Source organism: Schistocerca cancellata, chromosome 5 (assembly GCF_023864275.1).
Source record: "Schistocerca cancellata isolate TAMUIC-IGC-003103 chromosome 5, iqSchCanc2.1, whole genome shotgun sequence".
Lineage (NCBI taxonomy): Eukaryota > Metazoa > Arthropoda > Insecta > Orthoptera > Acrididae > Schistocerca > Schistocerca cancellata.
The window spans coordinates 225753705-225773031 of record NC_064630.1 but is presented as its reverse complement, the minus strand read 5'-3'; the positions used below and the strand labels follow the sequence as shown (position 1 = coordinate 225773031).

The 19327-nt window shown below is 43.1% G+C and overlaps 1 protein-coding gene across 2 annotated transcripts in view; it reads right to left on the bottom strand.

Annotated features, from left to right (window-relative positions):
• The window catches only part of LOC126187817 (uncharacterized), a 256419-nt gene that overhangs the window by 131196 nt on the left and 105896 nt on the right, over positions 1-19327 (bottom strand). For both annotated transcript variants that reach the window (XM_049929105.1, XM_049929104.1), the window contains exon 12: positions 18416-18520. In XM_049929105.1, the coding sequence (XP_049785062.1) occupies positions 18416-18520 (105 nt within the window). The remainder of the gene's footprint in view (positions 1-18415; positions 18521-19327) is intronic.

The following is a 19327-nucleotide window of genomic DNA, read 5'->3' as shown; positions in this document are numbered from 1 at the left end:
ATTCGCCACTGTAGGGTGGCGTTTAAATGTGCGTAAAGCACGTCGACGAGCACGTAAAGCGTCTCTACATGCTGCGGTCCACCAGGGGACCGGTACGCGACGTGGAGAAGAAGTAGGGTGAGGGATGGAATATTCAGCAGCAGCGAGAATGACTTCCGTGAGGTGTGCGACCTGACGATCGCAGCTTGTGAAGGTTTGATCCTGAAAGGTCGCCCTGGAAGAGAAGAGCCCCCAGTCTGCCTTGGAGATGGTCCAACTAGAGGAGCACGGAGAGGGAGTATGCTGCAGGAGATGGATAACACACGGGAAGGGGTCGCTCGAATATGTATCAGAAAGTGCATACCACTCAAACCGGCGTGCAAGTTGGGAAGTACATATAGAGAGGTCTAAATGGGAATAGGTGTGAGATGTGTCCGAAAGAAAAGTAGGGGCGCCAGTATTGAGGCAGACAAGATTGAGCTGGTTGAAAAGGTCTGCTAACAAGGAGCCCCTCGGGGAGGATGCTGGAGAGCCCCAAAGGGGATGGTGGGCATTGAAGTCTCCAGTTAACAAAAATGGTGCAGGTAGCTGAGCAATAAGTTGCATCATGTCTGCCCTGGTAACGGCAGATGACGATGGAGTGTAAACGGTACAAATGGAAAACGTAAAAGTGGGGAGAGTAATGCGGATGGCAACTGCCTGCAGGCCGGTGTGCAACGTGATGGGATCGTAGTAAATATCATCCCGGACCAGCAACATAACCCCTCCATGAGCTGGGATACCTACCACAGGGGGTAGGTCAAAACGCACAGAGGTGTAGTGTGCCAAGGCAATTTGATCGCATGGGTGTAGCTTCGTTTCCTGGAGGGCTATGACGAGCGGACGGTGCAAGCGGAGCAGCAACTTCAAGTCCTCTCGGTTGGAGCGAATGCTGCGAATATTCCAGTGAATAAGTGCCATCGTAAGAAAAGGAAGATGAAAGAAGGGGTCACCTCGAAGGCCGCTGAGGGCCTGGCTTCGAGCGAGCACTGCCGCCGCTATCAGTAGGCGGACAGTCGTCGTCCATTGGGTCTATAGGTTCATCGGCCATCTCGGGAGGATGGCCGGGAGGGGGAGCTTCCTCCGCCGGTGAACGGCCAGATGTACGGCTACCAGCGGTGCGGCCAGGCGAAACGGATGACGGCCTGGGGCGGCAACCGCTGGGTGGCGCAGGAGAAGAAATGCGCCGTGGCGGAGAAGGAGAACTGTGCTTCCTATGAGCCTTTTTGGAAGGACGTTTGGTGGAAGTACCGGTCGAAGGCTGGGAGGTCGAGGTACGTAGGAAGTCTGCACGGGATGGTTCCTTCTTGAAGGCCCGTGCATCTGACTTCGGGGTCTTCGTCTTAGCAGAAGCTGATGAAGGGGCTGGTGTCTGTGGGGTGATGGGAGGAAGAGGAGACGTCGACTGCGCGATCTTAGCACTGGCCGAACGGACGACCGTGGTGCTGAAGGTCAGATCGCATGTCTGGGTTGCTACCTCCCTGGTAGTCCGAGGAGAGGCGAGGACAGTACTGTATTTCCCCGCTGGGAGCAGCGCGGGCTTCCTACTAGCCAATAGCTTGCGAGCAGCCGAGGTGGACACTTTCTCTTTGACCCGAATTTCTTGGATACAGCGTTCTTCCTTATAGACAGGACAGTCGCGGGAGGATGCGGCATGGTCACCCTGACCGTTCACACAACGAGGAGACGGAGGTGGACAGTCACCCTCATGGGCATCCCTGCCACAAGTGACACATTTAGCCGCATTGGAACAAGACTGTCGAGTGTGATTGAAATGCTGACACTGGTAGCAGCGCGTAGGTGTCGGGACATAGGGGTGAACAGAAATAACCTCGTAGCCCGCCTTGATGCGCGATGGCAGCTTAACACTATCAAAGGTCAAGAAAAGTGTCCGGGTCGGTACAAGGTCATTGTTGACCTTTTTCATGACCCTATGGACAGCCGTCACGCCCTGCTCAGCGAGGAAGGATTGAATCTCCTCGTCAGTCAATCCGTCGAGGGAGCTAGTATAGGCTACACCACGAGACGAATTCAAAGTTCGGTGGGCCTCCACCCGGACAGGGAACGTGTACAGGAGTGTGGCCCGAAGCAGTTTTTGTGCCTGAAAGGCACTCTCAGTTTCTAGTAATAAGGTACCGTTACGCAACCTGGTACAAGATTTGACAGATCCGGCTATGGCATCTACGCCCTTCTGGATAACGAAAGGGTTGACAGAGGAAAAATCCTTTCCGTCCTCAGATCGAGAAACAACGAGGAACTGTGGGGCAGGCGGTAGTACTTTTGTCACTGGTGGCTGGTCACGTTTCCGTTTTTGGGCAGAAGTCGAGAGAGATGGAGTAGAAGCCATTGCGGAGGAATCCCCCATGATTGCCAGCGTCTCCGATGGCGCGCTCCTTCCTTGTGGGGACCCTCTCAGAGAGCACTCCCGCCTTAGGTGAATGTTTACACCTCAGGTCACACCTCCCGAGAAACAGACGGAGGGACCAATCGGCATGGTCAGAAGGTATCAGCTCAGGCAATCACCCCTCCCCGGGCCTGGCCTTTACCAAGGGGTACGCGCGTGCCTTACATGTCTACCCAGGGCGGGGAATTACGCGTTACCCCGTCACCGGCTACGCGTGCGAACGCGTGGGTCGGCCTTCAGGCACGCACAGGGAGGAAGGAAGAAGAGGGAAAAGAAGAGAGAGAGGGAGAAAGAGGACAGACTGTCTCAAACACCGAGGCGGAGACCAGAGAAGGCAAGGAGAAGAAGGCAATGAGAAGGCAAGGAGAAGAATGCAATGAGAAGGCAAGGAGAGGAAGGCAATGAGAAGGCAAGGAGAAGAAGTCAATGGAAAGAGTAAGGAAGACAGTGAGGTGGAGAAGAACAAAGAAAGGAACCAACCAAAGGAAGGAAAAAACGAGAAGTGAAAAACCAAAAAGACCACAAGTATATGTCGTGGAACCGTCCGTCTCCGGACGCAGGCGCTAACTACCCCCGTGAGGGGGATGGACTCCTTTTAGTCGCCTCTTACGACAGGCAGGAATACCTCGGGCCTATTCTAATCCCCGGACCCGCAGGGGGGTGGGCTGCAAGTCTCATCTGTGCTTGCAATTTCAGTCCCCACTATCCCCATTGTCAATGCTGGCTTGTAGTTGCTTCCATTGCTTAAGATCCCTGGGATTCCCATGTGCCTCAGGATCTGGAGGAAAACAATTGTCTGTGAAGTAAGGATGAGATGTTGAAGTAGATCACAAACAGAGAAAACTACCAGGTTGTGTGGATAGCAGCAGTTCAATAACTTGTAGAATGGCAACAGAATCATTGAACACCAAAACCTAGTTGCAAATTTTCTTCTTGATGAAACAGTGGGCTCTAGAAATAGCTACCAGTTCCCCCAAGAAGACACTACAGGACCCTAGACTCTGGTAAAGTGTGTTATTCCTGTCATTCAGCACACATGAGAGACTGTCCTGTATTTCTGTGTCTTTATAGTTATCGGCATATATGATTTCAACAAACAGGCATTCTTGGATGATTCAGTGGAAACTATATCAAAACAATATGAGTGACAGAGATTAGAGGCTCATGGAATAGATCTGGGTACAACCAGGGGAGAAGCACATTAGGTCACTCTGTGGATACATATGGCAGGAGTGAGGTGGAGGTTCTATGAAGAATTCTCAGAATATTCCAATTTGAAAGTCCAATCTGGATCAGTTGTGAGGGGGTTGACACTCCTGGAAAAAAAAAAAAAATTGGTAATGTGGATGGCTAAGTAATTAGCAGACTGCAATGGTGTAACTGAGTAGCTGTTGCTATCATCAAAACTGCAAAGATAGGATCCTGAATTCTGACAGAAGACTGTCACTGGGAATTTTTGTGTGAAAGGCACTGTTGGTTAACCTTTGTGCAACAATCATGAATTGCATCTAACAGTTGCATAGCAGATGGTGGTGCTGAATCACATGTTAGAATCTGTAGTTTAATCACAGATGGATGTGAGGGTGACATGCCTTACATCTCAAGGGATATGGCTTAGAAAACTGAGAGCATTAAACTTTCATATACAATGTGTGTTCAGCTGATGGTTATGGAACAACCATGTTAGCTATTAAAGTAGGAAGACCTAAAAATATGGACTCTTGAGACTACCCCGAGGTGCTGGTTCCAGTGCAGGAGTCTGATTCTGGATGGATAGTGGTGTGGTAACAAATATGTGTGCCTCATATTTTGATAGGAGGAAACTGCAATCCATGATAGAGAGGTCAAGACTAGGCCCTCTGTATGACTGCCTGGAGTTGATGTTAGCTAAGGTCACAGAGTGGGAGTTGTACAAAATGCAAAAAGTAATAAACACAAAGAACAGTAGTAATCACTAGACCAACTGAGTCCAAAAGTCCATTGATGGCTACAAGGAAAAGGGTAACACACACAACTGAGCCCTGGGGTACATCAAACTCCTGAACTTGTGGAGTGCTGAGAGATGTACTGACCAACCTGGAAAAAACTGAAGTGACAAAAAGTTGTGTGTTAAAAAACAGAAAGCCTCTTTTGGTAGTCCTAATGTGGAGAATGGTTTATATATGGTGGTGCTGAATCACAGGTCTGGAATCTGTAGTTTAATCACAACAAGACCAGTATCCACAGATGGATGTGAGGGTGATGTGATTTACATCTCAATCTAAAAAAAAAGACGTTGATAAGGTGACCGCATTTACATTTGTGTTTGGTAAATTCAGCTGGTTTGCCATTTCCAAGCAGACCAGATGGTCAGCTATGAACTACCACTATCAGAAACCACACTTATAGGAGGACATTAAGGTCTCATGGTCGCATTCCAAGCATGGCTTTTGCCTGAGACAGAGTGACAGGAACTGTTAAAAGGGATTTAGCTGACTGACCGTTGTGACAGGGTGTCTTTTGATTTGACTATGATGTCAAAATCCCTGGTGCGAAGGTAAAGCACTGGAAGGTGACTCAAAATGAAACTCGTTAGAAGTGTTCATTACTTCTAAGTTCATTACCTGAAATATTACAAGCTCAACCTATCTGCACTGATGGAGGTGTCTCCACAAATTGACACTCTCTAAGATCCTGTCAGATCGCTACTTCCATGCAGCGACCTCTGACTAACTATTCCTGGACCTTTCCATTCGCTAACCTACCCACAGCTTCTCTGCTCACGTAACTACTGTCTCTAATCGCCCAACTTCTCTCTCAGAACCTCCAGCTCCCTGGTTTTGTCCATATTTCCCCTTTGACCCCACCAGCTATTGCCATGATATAATTCTGAAGAGTTCTCACCATCTTAATGGCTCTACATTTGTTATTTCTTAAGAAATTCTTCAGAGTCTGGGTGGAGGGGAAGAACCGGCTCGCTTCATTGGCTTCTCATGATGTAAACCTCTCTCTTTCTCCCTTTCGTCCCATGGGACACACTGTCTAGCAAGAAGTGCCTCACAACTATACTGTCGTTATAAGCAGAGTGTACTTTGACTCCCAGCCTATGAATAGACCACTGTCCAGTAATATCCCCTGGACACTCTGTGAGCTTATAGCTTATCATAATTGAGCCAGGGTGATGGACTGATGTCTGGCCAGTCACCTTGCTTCCATATCGCTTCTCTGGCCATGCCCAATCGTTTGAATTTATTCTTACTTTTTTAATATGTTCATATGAGACTTTGCTTTTTCTTGTGAACATGCCGCCAAGATTCAAGGACACAGCACAACTGATACTCACCATTCTTTTGAGCAATTTTCATGGTTCGTCAGTGAGACTGATCGGGTTTTTGGCTGTGTTAAAAACTGTGGTAATGATACTGTCTCACTATTGTGAGGGGAATTCACTAGGTGCAACTGGAAACCATGAGCAGGTAGTATTTAAGATCTATATTCAGGAGTTGGATCATTTGCTTGTGAACCAAGTCACGACCTCACACCAGGTTTCAGAGCAAGTTAAGGGCTCTAAGCAGTTACCGTTCATTAAAAGGCTTGATATAAAAGGTGTGACCAAAAAGTAACAGGGAATTTTCTTCTTCTTAAAATTTCTTTATTTATTCATCAACATTAATTTTAACCCCTTCAAATTAACCCCCCTCAGATATACTACACTTGTGCCAGTGCTTTTTCCAATCTTCGAAGAACATCTGGAACTCACTGTTTGTCATGGTGTTCAGCTCTTTCAGTAATTCTGTTTTTATCTCATCAATGGGGGCAAAACAACATATCTTCATGGTTCTCTTCAGCCTCGGGAATAGAAAGAAGTTACAGGGGGCCATGTTAGGCAAATACAATCGCAACATAACAGTTCTGTTTTTCATCAAAATATCACAAACAAGCATTGATGTGTAAGCAGGAGCATTACTGTGATGAAATTTCCATGAGTGGTTTTGACACAATTCTGGCAGTTTTCTTGAGATTGCTTCACGCAAATGGTAAATAATTTCCAGGTAGTATTCCTTAATGACTATATGGTCATAAAGCACGAACTCCTAATGCACTATCCCATTGTAATTGAAGAAAACACTGAGAAGAACCTTCAATTGTGACTGAACTAGTCGATTTTCTCTCTCTCTCTTTTCTTTCTTTTCTGGTCTTGGCTCTTCTGACAGTTTCCATCAGGACAGTTGGGTGTAGGTTTAGACATCATACCCTGATACCCACGTATCATTACCTGTTGTAAACTTCTGTAGAAGATCTGGATTGTTGTTGACTTCATCAGCAATTCCTGAGAAATGTCTACAGGATGTCGACTTTGGTCAAAATCCAACAATTTCAAAATAAACTCTGCTGCTACACATTTCATGCCCAAAACACCCAAAAAAACAATTGCTTGGCATGAGCCAAAGGATATGTTGACATAATCAGCAAGCTCTCTGATGGTGACTCGGCAATTTTCCAGAACAATTTTCTTTCTTATTCCAAATTGTTGTCTCTAACCGACGTGCTAGGGTGCCCAGGGTATTCATTGCTGTCAACATATTCCTGACCTTCTTTGAAAGGTTCATACCGCTTATAAATTCTTGTCTTACTTGTAGTAAATTTGTCAAAAGCCCCACTTTTCAAGCAAAATTTAATGCAAATTCTTTGATTCTTTTTTTTCGTAAGTAAAAATTAACTGAGCACTCAAAAACACATAACTTTTTCGACTGTCAACAATTAACTAAATATTTAAAACAGCTGAAAATGCAATCACACATAAGGAACACTTATACCGGCAAGATTTTAAAAGGTTTGGAAAATTGGATGTATAAAGCCCACAAAATTAAAAAGTTCTCATTACTTTCTGATCACAGCTCGTACGGCCCAGCGAAATTTATAGTGAAGATGGGCAGTTGTCTTCCAACTGCTGTTTATGTACTTGGAAGGTGGTAGAATAACAAGAAGACACTGAACCACAGCAGAGCATATTTGAAAAGTTCAGCAAGAGCCGATGGGTTGATAGACACATTACCATTAGGTAAGAGAGCTGTCAGATTTGAAGATACTTTCATTCCAGAAGGTGTGACCTAGGATTCCCTGCTCTCTTTCGTCCTTTACATGATTAAAAAAAGCTCTTGCATACAAATGATTAAAGTTTATGATATTGGCCATCAAGGAGAGTTGTTTATATCAAAGAGTTTTTTGACAATCTCAGACTGTGTTGCTTTTTCTTCAGCCCATACTAAGACCACCTGAGTTGTTGCTTTTTCTTCTGTTCACCCTGAGACCTGCTGCCTATGGGGTGGGCCTGTGGAAAGAGGAACCACTGTTTCAGCAGTGTGGGTGATAGTAGCAGAGACTTCTCTGAGGATATTGCCAATGATTCCTGACAGAAAGGCTGCAAAGCTGCCACCGAAGATATAGATCTGTCGCTTTGCCCTCTGAAGTGCTCAGCATAGTGGCCAGTCTGATGATTGGTGGCTTGGGTGCAAAAGGACTGATGGAAGGTGGTCAGTCACAGTAACTGTTGTTCACAGACCATTTTATCAAGGTAACAAGGGTAGAAGAATTATGCCATCAATGGCGGAGAGTGTATCATGAGCTGCATCAAAGTGAATAGATCACCTCTCCATTGCTTGACACTCCCCTATAGGGAATTATGCACACCGAAGTCCCAGAACAAAAGAAACGGTGTATGAGCTGCTGCATCAACTTGATTATCATGAAATATGTTATTCCCAGGCTTGGAGATATGTAAGTTGTAGAGGTGGTATGAGTGGTCATCCAATCCTGCAAAATTATTGCTTCTAATGCTATATGAAGAGGCATTCATTCACTACTAACACCCATGTGAGTGAGGATATAGAGCCCTTATGACGCCCTATCATTGCTCTAATGGTTCTACAGTATGCACTGTAATGTTTGAGAGCGGGATAGTGACTGTCAGACAACCGTGTCCCTTGTAGGGTTACCCAGACTTCCAAGTCGACGAAACTAAGTGCCCCAGTTCGGATTGGTGGTGGTAAAACCTATTGCTGTTACACTGAATGATCACATACTGGGTGTCCTGAAAGGCAGGGTTATCCAGACTTCCAAGTTGAATGATCACTAGGGCCCGGATTTTAATGACAAGTCATATTTTTTTCTGAACTATAGGGTGAATTTTAGAACAATTTATACACAAATCTAGGAATTTTAGTGTCAAAAAATGTATTTTGATTGTGCATATAGTCATATTTCAACAAATTTTAGTAATAGCTCATAATGTGGCTAACAGGTCATATTTCCATCAACTTTTGCCAAAAATGCGTATACCATTTTTCTCGTATCTTAAGCGACACGCGAATAAGAAAATGAATATGTTGCTCATGAGACAATGTTTAACGCGCTATTATGAAAGATAAACAGATAAATTAGTACACAGCTTTATTTCTCAGGACTGTAGCAGAAAATCGGTGTACCACAACAGCCATTTCCCGAACTTAAAACATTGTTGCGCAGAGTCAACAATATGCTCTCAGAGCCAACAAAGGTGGCTTCTGCCGTAATAATCATCGCAGTCGCACAGGTGTTCCCAGTAACCAGTTTGAATACAGCCTTTGCCTTATTCAACATGCCTAAAGCAAAGTGCTCTGACAGCATGAAGTTGCAAGGATATGTTTGAGAATTTGGAGAGAAGTTCTTTAGTACTGATGGGAAAATATTATTTTGTAAGCTGTGTGAAGTTAAAAGTTAGTGCAGAAAAGCGCTTTAATGTGCAACAACAATGTAATACTGCTAAACACAGCAGCTGTGTGAAACGAAATGCTGAAAATAACAGCAGGCGAACGCTGTTATTTGAACAGACAGGTCAATTGTCAACTGTGCAATCATTCTGCAAGGATTTCTACATCTACATCTACATCCATACTCCGCAAGCCACCTGAAGGTGTGTGGCGGAGGGTACCTCGAGTACCTCTATCGGTTCTCCCTTCTATTCCAGTCTCGTATTGTTTGTGGAAAGAAGGATTGTCGGTATGCCTCTGTGTGGGCTCTAATCTCTCTGATTTTATCCTCATGGTCTCTTCGCGAGATATACGTAGGAGGGAGCAATATACTGCTTGACTCTTCGGTGAAGGTATGTTCTCGAAACTTTGACAAAAGCCCGTACCGAGCTACTGAGCGTCTCTCCTGCAGAGTCTTCCACTGGAGTTTATCTATCATCTCCGTAACGCTTTCGTGATTACTAAATGATCCTGTAACGAAGCGCGCTGCTCTCCGTTGGATCTTCTCTATATCTTCTATCAACCCTATCTGGTACGGATCCCACACTGCTGAGCAGTATTCAAGCAGTGGGCAAACAAGCGTACTGTAACCTAATTCCTTTGTTTTCGGATTGCATTTCCTTAGGATTCTTCCAATGAATCTCAGTCTGGCATCTGCTTTACCGACGATCAACATTATTTGTGTGAGATGATGGTGTCCTGCAACATCCCATTGGAAAAGCTGAAGAATCCACTCTTCAGACGGTTCTTGGAGAAATACACAACACATCCAGCTCCAGATGAATCTACACTGAGAAAGAACTATTTATCCATATGCTACAATGATGTTTTCTACAGAATATGAATTACTATTGCTGAGTAAAAGATCTGGCTGTCAATAGATGAAACTACAGATATTAGTGGGCAATATATTGCAAATGGATGTTGTTGGCGTTCTAAAAGTTGATGGCCCTGGAGATACGTTCCTACTAACGTGTGAAGCTCTCGATAAGAGTAAACAATTCGATGATTGCTATTTTGTTTGACAGCTCTCTGAAGCTACTGTGGCTGGATGGTGTGAAAAGAGAGAATGTTTTGCTGCTTGTAACAGATGGTGCTTCATATATGGCTAAAGCAGCCAAAGGGCTTCAGATTCTCTACCCCAGTATGGTGTATGCCACTTGCCTTGCACATGCGTTGCACAAAGTTGCCGAAGAGGTGTGATCAAATTACCCTGACGTGGACAAATTAATTTCCTGTGGCAAGAAAATCTATGTGAAGGCTCCGCTACGGGTGCAGAGATTCAAGGAACAAGCACCGTCAACGTCCCTCCCACCTAAACCTGTTCTTACACGATGGGGTTCTTGGCTTAATGCTGCTGAGTATTACTGCACCAACTACACCCAAATAAAGACAATCTTCTGTGAGCTTGATAGCGATGAATCAAGTGCTATCAAAATTGTGAAAGAAGTGTTTACAGATACATTGTCTCAAAACTTGGCATACATCAACGCCAATTTTTCAGTGATATCAAAAGCCATCAAACGACTGGAAGCTGTTGGCAGTCAGCTATGTGAGGCCCTGAGTATTGTGCAACAAGTGCAGACTGAGTTGGGTCGAGCTCGTGGTCATGTAGCTGAAGTGAAAACCAAATTGAAAATTGTTTTCCAATGGAATCTTGGATATTCTACACTGTGCAAAATTAGTGACAGTCTTTCAGGGAATGCCACAACATTTGAAGATACTGAAACAAAGCTGAACTCCAGTGACCTGGCTATCTTCAAATACGCTCCAGTGACGTCTTGTGAAGTGGAGAGGGGCTTTTCCAGGTACAAAACTATCCTCAGTGACAACCGTAGATCTTTGACAATGGAAAACCTGAAAATGCACCTTGTGATCCAGTGCAACTTTGCAGATGGCTATGCAATTATTTGTTGTAGGCAAGTCACCTACGTAATTGGTGGCTTCCAATTAAGGAACTTTAAACTTTTCGTTAGCTACATCGAACATTAACTGCAAAAGCAATGAACGATGACGGCAAATGATACGGTTCGATAACGGAAGAAATTCATAGGCTTCAGAATGAGATACAAACTTAACAGTTGCATATTTCGAAAGATATGAACTTCAAGCATATACCGAACCAAAGGAATGACGTTGGTTCAACAACCATGGCATACACCAGCAAGGCAACATCATCGGAAACTGGGACTACTGCAGCACAACCACAGCAAGTAACAGCAATGGAACTACCCACTGGTTTCAACGCTTCACCAACTCAACAGTTGCAATTACGAGCGCCCCCATGCATGCCTTCTCAGCCACACACATGGTTCGCAGTAATGGAAAATATATTTCTACAACAAAGAATAGTCATTGATCACGAGAAGTTCACCTTGGTGATAAGTAATTTGGACCATCAGACCTCGGCTTGATATCTGACATAGTGAACCCACCTACAGAAGGAGCATATTGTAGACTGAAAGAAGAATTAATTTCTTGGTGTGTGAAGTCAGTCGAGATCAGAGTCAAACATGTACTGTACTGAGAGAAACAGGGAGATAGGACCCCATCAGAATACTGGCGTCATTTATGCAGCCTGGTAGATAGTTCGACAGTCTCTGATAGACTGTTACTCCATGTATGGCAACAACAGCTACCAACGCAAGTAAGAACTACAGTAGTTATATACAACGAAAGATCAGTTGACAAACTGCTGCTCGCTGCAGACAGAATCTACGAGACGCATGAGCCTACTGCAACAGTCGCAATGACGCCAACAGATGCCACGTACGATAACTACCATTACCAGCAAGACCAAACTGACAATATAACAGTAAACTGTGCCGTGGTCACAACGCGACAAACAACAAAAAGTTCAAACGAAATTAGAGATTTAAAAATTGCAATAGAGGATTTGCGAACGCAGCTACGCACACTACAGTGACCACAAGTTATCTTTAAGCACAAGAGAGACCGGGCTGGGCGTGAAATACGAAGTCAAAAAGAGGATGAGAGTAAGGTGTGTTGGTACCATAAACGTTTTGGGAGAGATGCTACAAGATGTACATCACCATGTGCCTCCTCAGGCAACCAAGATATGTACAGAAACAGTGCAGTGTTTTCATGTCAGCGACAGCAATCGTCAATACATATGCCTCCTGCTTCGAAAAGATTGTATGTATCAGACGTACTTACGGGTACAAGGTTTTTGGTGGATACCGGGGGGCGACATTAGTTCGCTTCCTGTCAGCCATGCACCACACAACGAAAAAGACATACAGGCACGTTTGAAGGCAGTGAATAACTCTGTGATTAACACGTACGGATGTAAAGTGTGCAAGATTGATGTGGGTTTTACCAAACAGTTTACCTGGTCTTTTGTGATAGCTGGTATATCAGAACCTATTATAGGCGCTGATTTTCTGGCACATTTCGAGTTGGCAGTCAACTTACAAGGAAAACGTTTGTTAAATCTGACAGACAACAGTGCAATATCAAGCACTAAAGGGCATACAACTTGTGAGAAGCTACAGGCGATTGGCAACTCTGTAGCTGAAAAGCTACATGACGAAGAGAAGAATTGGAGATGTTCTGACAGACAGACAAAAGAAGTTAAAATAGTATGGTTCACTATATTCGTACCACGCCAGGACAACCAATTTTGCGATGAGCACGTAGAATCGCACCACAGAGATTGACAGAAACTAAGTCAATATTCGAGGAAATGTTACAGTCGGGAATAATTCGCCGGTCAGACAGTCCATGGTCTTCACCCCTACACTTAGTACGTAAGAAAGATGGATCATGGAGACCATGTGGGGATTACCAAGCATTAAACTCAAGAACCATTCCAAATAGATACCCAGTACCTAATATACAGGACTTCACCCGTGCTTTGGCCGGCGCGAAATTTTTAGCGCCCTCGATTGCAAGAAAGCATACGACCAGATACCGGTGGCTCCAAGAGATGTTCAGAAGGCAGCTGTGATTACACCATTTGGATTATTTGAGTTTTTATTTATGCCTTTTGGCCTTAAGAACGCAGCACAGACTTGGCAGCATTTTATCGACCAAGCGATAAAGGGATTAACATTTTGCTTTGCTTATCTTTATGGCATCTTGGTTTCCTCTCCGGATAGTCAAACACATGAACAGCATCTGTGTCAACTTCGCAAGCGTCTATCTGACTACGGAGTCGTTTTAAACTAAAATAAATGCATCATGCACAAGAAACAAGTCACTTTCCTAGGCCATACTGTGTCATCAGAAGGTATATTGCTTCTGCCAGAGAAGATCGCGGCGATACAGGCCCTTCCAAAACTGACACACTACCAAGAGCTACAATGATACAGGGGAGTAATAAATTTTTATAGACGTCACCTGCCAGCAACAGCTATGGTGAAAGCACCACTCACTGATGCACTCAAGGGACGTGACGCCAAAGGTTGACGAATAATTAAGTGGACACAAGAAATGGACAAAGCATTTAATGATCTTCAAGCAAGCCTCAGCAAAGCAGTGTTGCTCGCTCACCCAATTCACTACGCACAGCTAGCTACTGTTGTAGACGCGAGCCAGTCAGCAATATATTGTACCTTCCCCCATGGCATTACCAACGGTGGCATTACTACAGTGTTGCAACAGTTAACAATGGAAAATGCACGTGAGAAAACAGTAAAAGTAGAGACCAGTATGGCAATACAAAAAAGGAAGGAATTATGGAAAGGCTCGGGACCCACACTTCTCGCGCGCGCGCGCACGGTGTGTGTGTGTGTGTGTGTGTGTGTGTGTGTGTGTGTGTGTGTGTGTGTGTGTGTGCGCGCGCGCGTAGTGGTTACTTTTATTGGCTCCATGTAAGTACACAATTATGGAGAAACCCTCTTGCCATATTAGTGACTGTTTAGTGCCAGATAGCCAAAAGCACACCAACACAGATTTGCGCAGTTGAAACACATTACATGAGGTAAAGTGGTTAATATATATTCAAGTAAATTAAAACAAATCACTGCATTATTAATTTGTATTTGTCATAAAACAAGAAGATGAAGAAATTCCCTGTTACATCTTAAAGTCGCTTGGACTAGGTGGAAGATAAATTGTATACAAGGTGGTCCATTGATAGTGACCGGGCCAAATATCTCACAAAATAAGCATCAAACGAGAAAACTACAAAGAATGAAACTCGTCTAGCTTGAAGGGGAAACTAGAAGGCGCTATGGGTGGCCCGCTAGATGGTGCTGCCATAGGTCAAACGGATATCAACTGCATTTTTTTTAGATAGGAACCCCCATTTTTTATTTCATATTCATGCAGTACGTAAAGAAATATGAATGGACCACTTTTTTCGCTTTGTGACAGATGGCACTGTACTAGTCACAAACATATAAGTGTGTGGTATCTCCAATATGGAGAATATAGAAATAGGAATCCCTAGCACTGAGAAGCTGCTGAGAGAGTTGAAAATAAATAAATCACCAGTCTAGATGGAATCCCAAGTACTGAGAGTACTCTATAGCATTGGCCCGTTACTTAGGTCGTGTTTATGGCAATCTCTCCCAAAGTGAATGGAAAAGAGTGCAGGCGACTCCTGTACATAAGAAGAGTGAAAGAAAGGATCTGCAAAATTACAGACCAATATCTTTAACACTGGTGGGTTGCGGAAGTCTAATATATTCTAGACAAGCTTCTGTTCACAAATCAGCACAGATTTAGAAAGCATCAGACCTACAAAATTCAGCTTGTCCTTTTCTCAGATGATATCCCGTGAACCACAGATGTAGGGCAACAGGCAGATTCCATATTTCTACAATTAGAGAAAGCAAAGCAGTGCCCCAATCCAGACTATTAATGAATGTCAGAACAAATTGAATAGGTTTCCAGATACACAAGTGGCTCGAGGACTTCTTTAGTAATAAAACCCAGTATGTTGTCCTTCATGGCAAGTATTCATGACTGACGAGTATAATCAGGAGTTCCCAAGTGTGACAAGACTTCTCTTGTTCTCTATATACATAAATGACCTAACAGGTAAGGTGAGCAGCAATCTGCTCATCTTCAGGAGATGAGATACTGGTGAAGGTAAAGCTGTGGGGGAGGAAGCACTGTTGCGGGGGAGCAGGCAGGCACCGCCGCGGGGGAGCAGGCACCGCCGTGGGGGAGCAAGTAAAGCTGCAGGGCAGCAAGTAAAGCTGTGGGAGAAGAAGTACAGCTGTGAGGGTGAGCTTGGATAGCTCAGTCAGTGAGCACTTGCCTATGAAAGAAAAAAATGGCTCTGAGCACTATGGGACTCAACATCTTAGGTCATAAGTCCCCTAGAACTTAGAACTACTTAAACCTAACTAACCTAAGGACATCACACACACCCACGCCCGAGGCAGGATACGAACCTGCGACCGTAGCAGTCCCGCGGTTCCGGACTGCAGCGCCAGAACCGCATGGCCAACGCGGCCGGCTTGCCTATGAAAGACAATGATCCCAGATTCAAGTCTCAGTATGGCACACAGTTTTAGCCTGCCAGGATATTTCCAAAGTTAGACAGTTGCCTTGGAAACCTGGTGTGTTGGACACTGACTCATATAGTCTGATTTCTCAATGGGTACAGTTCGCATCATCCTGCCCAAAAAATCAGCTGTTTAACAATGTTACATACAGCTGGAATCATGTCAGAAAAGATCCATCTTGGCTCCAAAATAAATTGTGTAAGCTTTGTAGTCTGACAAATTGGATACTGAGCACCTGAGATAAAGTGAGCATTCTCCAAGCAACACATCAAGGTTTGCATGTGACAAACCTTCTATTCTGTGTATTAATGTCAAGTAAATCTAAATGAATCTTAAACAGACATCAAAGTAAACACTCTCTTTACTGCCTAAGAAAATTAAATATACATTGCATTCTACGTAGGATAGTCATTGCCTCAGAGTCAAGCAATTATAATAGTCCACATGCATGTGGCCATAGCTACAGGGGACAGTGTATCTGAACCACTTCCCACAGCTGTACTGACAATCTGTGGCACAGCCAGCACAGGAATCTAGAAAAATCAGTGGCTGCTGAGAAAAGCCTCATACATAAACGAAAAATCTTGTTTGAGCAGAGACAGATTCTAGCCCACACTCCAAGCTATTTGGATTCAATCATTGAGGATGCTATGGAATTAGAATGTGTGTCAACAATTTTAGCAGAAATACAGGCCACACACTCAGGAATGCACAGTAGTGGCACTTGATACTGAGACACAGCAACAACTTAAGTCTCATGTAACACATTGAGATAGAAACAATGATGTTGCAAATGTAATTTCTAGTCACAGTGGACACTACTACATCTGCTACATCTATGCGACTCTCTTACTTCTTTATGGTGAAGGATGTTTCAGTTACTGTCAAAACCTCAGATTTTCATGGTGAATTAATGCAACAAGTGCATAGTTGTACACCATTCTGCACCTTTCTTTGACATTATAGTCAACATTTTGTTTTCCAGGTTCGAGTATCTTGTAACCAACCACAAAATTTTAGTAACGTTTTTAACTGTAAGCTTTCAGCTTATATAAATAACATTATTACTGTGATATATTAATATCAAGAGCTCTGATGAAAAACTAGTCGTAAGCAAAGGAGGGAAAGCAGAAAAATGGAAGGAGTCTGTAGAGGGTCTATACAAGGGCAACATACTTAAGGGCAGTATTACAGAAATGGAAGAGGACGTAGATGAAGATGAGTTTGGAGATACGATGCTATGTGAAGAATTTCACACAGTGCTGAAATACCTAACTTGAAACAAGGCCCTGAGAGTATACACCATTTCATTAGAACTACTGATAACCCTGGGAGAGCCAGCCATGACAAAACTCTTCCATGTGGTGAGCAAGAGGTATGAAACAGGTGAAATACTCGTAGACTTCAAGAAGAATATAATAATACCAATCCCACAGAAAGCAGGTGCTGACAGGTGTGAAAATTACCAAACTATCATTTAATAAGTCGCAGTTGCAAAATACTAACACGGATTCTCTACAGACAAATGGAAAAAAATGGTAGAAGCAGACGGGGAAGATCAGTTTGGACTCTGTAGGAATTTGGGAACATGCGAGGTAATACTGACCCTACGACTTCCCATAGAAGACAAGTTAAGGAAAGGCAAACCTAAGTTTATAGCATTTGTAGACTTAGAGAAAGCTTTTGACAATGTTGATTGGAATACTCTCATTCAAATTCTGAAGGAGGCAGGGGTAAAATATAGGAAGCAAAAGGCTATTTACAATTTGTAGAGAAACAAGATGGCAGTTATAAGAGTCGAGGGGCATGAAAGGGAAGCAGTGGTTGAGGAAGGAGTGATACAGGGTTGTAGCCTATCCCCGATGTTATTCAGTCTGTATACCAAGCAAGCAATAAAGTAAGCAAACGAAAAATCTGGAGTAGGAATTAAAATCCAGGGAGAAGAAATAAAAACCTTGAGGTTTGTCAATGACATAATTCTCTCAGAGACAGCAAAGGACTTTGATGAGAAGTTGAATGGAATGCACAGTGTCTTGACAAGAGGATATAAAATGAACATCAACAAAAGCAAAATGAAAATAATGGAATGTAGTCTAATTAAATAAGGTGATCTGAGAGAATTAGATTAGGAAATGAGACACTTGAAGTAGTAGATGAGTTTTGCTTTTTGGGCAGCAAAATAACAAATGATGGTCAAAGTAGATAGGGTATAAAATGTAGACTGGCAATGGCAAGGAAAGCATTTCTGAAGAAGAGAAATTTGTTAACATCAATTATAGATTTAAGTGTCAGGAAGTCTCTTCTGAAAGTATTTGTATGGACTGTAGCCATGTATGGAAGTGAAATATGGGCAATAAACAGTTTCGACAGGAAAGGAATAGAAGTTTCTGAAATGTGATGCTACAAAAGAATGCTGAAAATTAGATGGGTACATCATATAACTCATGACGAGGTACTGAAATGGATTGGTGAGAAGAGGAATTTGTGGCACAACTTGACTAGAAGAAGGGATTGGCTTGTAGGACATGTTCCGAGGCATGAAGTGATCACCAATTTAGTATTGGAGGGAAGCATGGAGGAAGACTAAGAGATGGAATACACTAAGCAGAATTGGAAGGATGTAGGTTGCAGTAATTACTCAGAGATGAAGGGGCTTGCACAAGACAAGGTAGCATGGAGAGCTGAAAACCACAACAACATTGCATATTTAAAATTAATTGCACATTAAAATTTTATTGCCTTACCAAGTCCTTTCTTACTGAACAGTCTCCAGAATTAATTTCAGTTTCTTTTTTACATGTGCTGTAACCAATTTCCATTCTCAAATGGATCAATTTACCAGCAACAACCTGAAAAAATTAAACATTTCAGTGTTATGGGTTGTGTCAAATCAGATAGCAGAAGACATTAGCTGGAACTCCTACATTTTAAGAAAACTATATCTAGCAGAAAAATAATAAAAAATCATTATAAGCTCTGATTACAATACAAGGCTTCAGTGCTTCATGGAACAAAGGGTTCTGTTCAATTTACCACCTTTCACTGCTATTTACGTCGGGCTACAAGCGTTTCATTTCCAACAAAAATTTTGAACAGCCAATTGGGAGGATCACTTGGCACGACTCACTTTTTTAATTCTAAATGTTATCCTGATGAATTCTAATAGAAGGTGTAGCACTGATATACATATATTCTTCTTGATACTCGAGGTCACTAGTGTTGATGTTTTAAAAAAACAGAGTCAAAAGCTTTCTCAAAATCTGAGACCCCTGGCAATGCAATAACTCTTATTCTTTGCTCCATTCTTTAATTTGATTAATAACCTGCAACTGTCTTTTGTATTATACCCACTTCAAAAGCCAGGTTATTCCTTTGATTGGTTAAAATCCAATGGTTTTCTACATAACAGTGATGATGTTAGGGAACACCTTGTATATTATGAAGACAAAGATGAAAAGGATTGTTATCTTGTCATTCTCCTCTTCCTTGACCTGGAACAGTTAGAACATTGTTCCAGTTTTGGGAAATTCAGATATTCATTAAATAGTTTTTTAAATTTCTTTGTGTTACTTTTCTCCCAGTTTCAACTATATCCATTGACAATTGGTTATCTCCAATCACCTTTCCTTTCTTGATACTTCAAATGCCTTTATACG